General features: G+C 46.2%; 1 protein-coding gene across 1 annotated transcript in view; it reads right to left on the bottom strand.

The window, feature by feature from the left end:
* dlgap3 (discs, large (Drosophila) homolog-associated protein 3) overlaps nucleotides 1-1,505 on the bottom strand; it is a gene marked incomplete at its 5' end in the record, with an annotated part of 22,852 nt that extends 21,347 nt beyond the window's left edge. Inside the window, 3 exons of the mRNA XM_076299158.1 lie at nucleotides 1-186; nucleotides 419-521; nucleotides 1,276-1,505. The exon at nucleotides 1-186 is cut by the window's left edge and continues 55 nt beyond it. Coding sequence (XP_076155273.1) covers nucleotides 1-186; nucleotides 419-521; nucleotides 1,276-1,505 — 519 coding nt within the window. The remainder of the gene's footprint in view (nucleotides 187-418; nucleotides 522-1,275) is intronic.
* Between the last annotated feature and the right edge of the window lie 612 nt (nucleotides 1,506-2,117).

Raw genomic sequence — 2,117 nt, 5'->3', positions numbered from 1 at the left:
GGACATAGAGAAGACAGACAGGCAGTCGTCGTCCTGGGAACAGCCGGCCTGGATAGCGCGCACGTAGCTATGGCTACGGGTGCGGAATACACCGGGCAGATCCAGAGCCTCCACCGCCTGCGACTCCATCTCGCCAAACATCGTCTCACACACCGCCTCAAACTGACGGTTCAGAGTATCGCCCAGCTACAACACACGCACACACGCACACACACACACACACATTTGTGTTTATAAAACACGTGCAGAGAAAAACATACATACCTGCATAGCATACCTGCACACACACACACACACCCACACACACAGTACATTCCCACATTCACACAGATATGACAAAGATCTATAAATACCAAAAAAACACACACACACACACACACACACAGACACTTAGTGTATAAGACTGGCAGTCACTCACCTGTGAGCTGGTTAGAGAGCGTGTGTAGCTACGAGATCGAGCGTGTCCTTTAGGAGTGGTGCGACTGTTCGGGTATGCATCTGTACACTGCCTACACGAGTACCTGAAAAACCACACACACACACACACACACACACACACACATATGATTATGATGGTGTTGATAAGGTGAAAATGATGATGATGATGATGATGATAATAATACGAAGATGATGAATGGTGAAGATGGTGACATCGTTGGTGGTGCTGATGATAATGTGTGTGTGTGTGTGTGTGTCTGTGTGTGTGTGTGTGTGTGTGTGTGTGTTTATGGGGGGTGCTTAAGTGTGTGTGTATGGAGTTTGACATTTGTTCCACTTTTATGTATGTGTTACATATGTGTGTGTGAGCTGATCATAATGATGGTAATGGTGATAGTGGTGATTATGATGGTGGTGTTGATGATGACGATGATCATGATAATGTGGATGATGAGGATGATGTTAATGATGAAGATGATGTTAATGATGAAGATGATGTTAATGATGAGGATGATATTAATGATATGGCTGTGGATGATGATGGTGATGTTACAGTAATGTTGATGGTGTTAGTGATGAATTTGATGATGATGATGATGATGATGATGTTGACTATGATGGTAACAATGATGAAGATGATGGTTTTGGGGTTGTTACAGTAATGGTGATGATGATGGTGTTAATGATGAATTTGATGATGACGGTGATTATAATGATGATGTTGATGATGATGATGGTGATGAATTGGATGATGATGATTATGATGGTGTTGATGATGAAGACGATGGTGTTTGTTTTGAGGAAGATGATGGTGTTGGTGATGAAGCAGTGACTGACTGGCTGGAGGTGGAGCGCTGGTCCATGCTGACGGAGCGCCGGAAGGCCTCTCTCTGGGCGATGAGCGCGCTCTTGGGCGAGGTCTTGGGGCTGGCGTCCGAGTCTCCGCTGTCGTCGTCGCCCATGGCCTTGATGTAGCTGCCGCTGCGCATGCGTCTGCACGGGATCTCCCCGCCGCTATCAGACGCACCTCCACCAGGGTACCCCGCGCCCCACTCGTCTAATGGCACCTGAAATACACACACACACACACACACACACACACACACACACACACACACACACGGATGAATACACACACGTATGTACACATAAACATGTACAGTATGTGTGCATACACATGCAGAGAGACATATTGTGTAGCACAAGTACACATACAACATGGGCAAATAGAAAAATCATTATAGCTATGGCAGCATTCTCATCAACACACACACACACACACACACACACACAGACATACAGACACTCACACACACACACACACACACCCTACATTATAAAACCATATTGGACATTATTCTAAAACTTGGCGTGTCAGTCCCTTCCAGCCTCAATCCCGTTTGGACGTTGTGCTGTTACTTACAGAACCATTTACAGTGCGCCACACTGGACCAGCTTCTGCTGTACGCCGTGCTGGACAATAATGTGCTGGTCAATCTGAGCTGTCCAGCCCAACGCATGTCATTTAATCTGAACAGGTCAATCTGAGCTGTCCAGCCCAACGCGTCATTTAATCTGAACAGTTCAATCTGAGCTGTCCAGCCCAACGCGTCATTTAATCTGAACAGGTCAATCTGAGCTGTCCAGCCCAACGCATGTCATTTAATCTGAACAGGTCA

The sequence above is a fragment of the Alosa pseudoharengus genome, unplaced genomic scaffold (genome assembly GCF_046254945.1).
Source record: "Alosa pseudoharengus isolate Yale_2024_CS ecotype anadromous, Long Island Sound unplaced genomic scaffold, YU_APseudo_1.1 YU_APseudo_1.1_scf_216, whole genome shotgun sequence".
NCBI classification, from domain to species: Eukaryota; Metazoa; Chordata; class Actinopteri; order Clupeiformes; family Clupeidae; genus Alosa; species Alosa pseudoharengus.
Note: the sequence above shows the minus strand (reverse complement) of the source record. Positions and strands in the feature narration are given on the sequence as shown.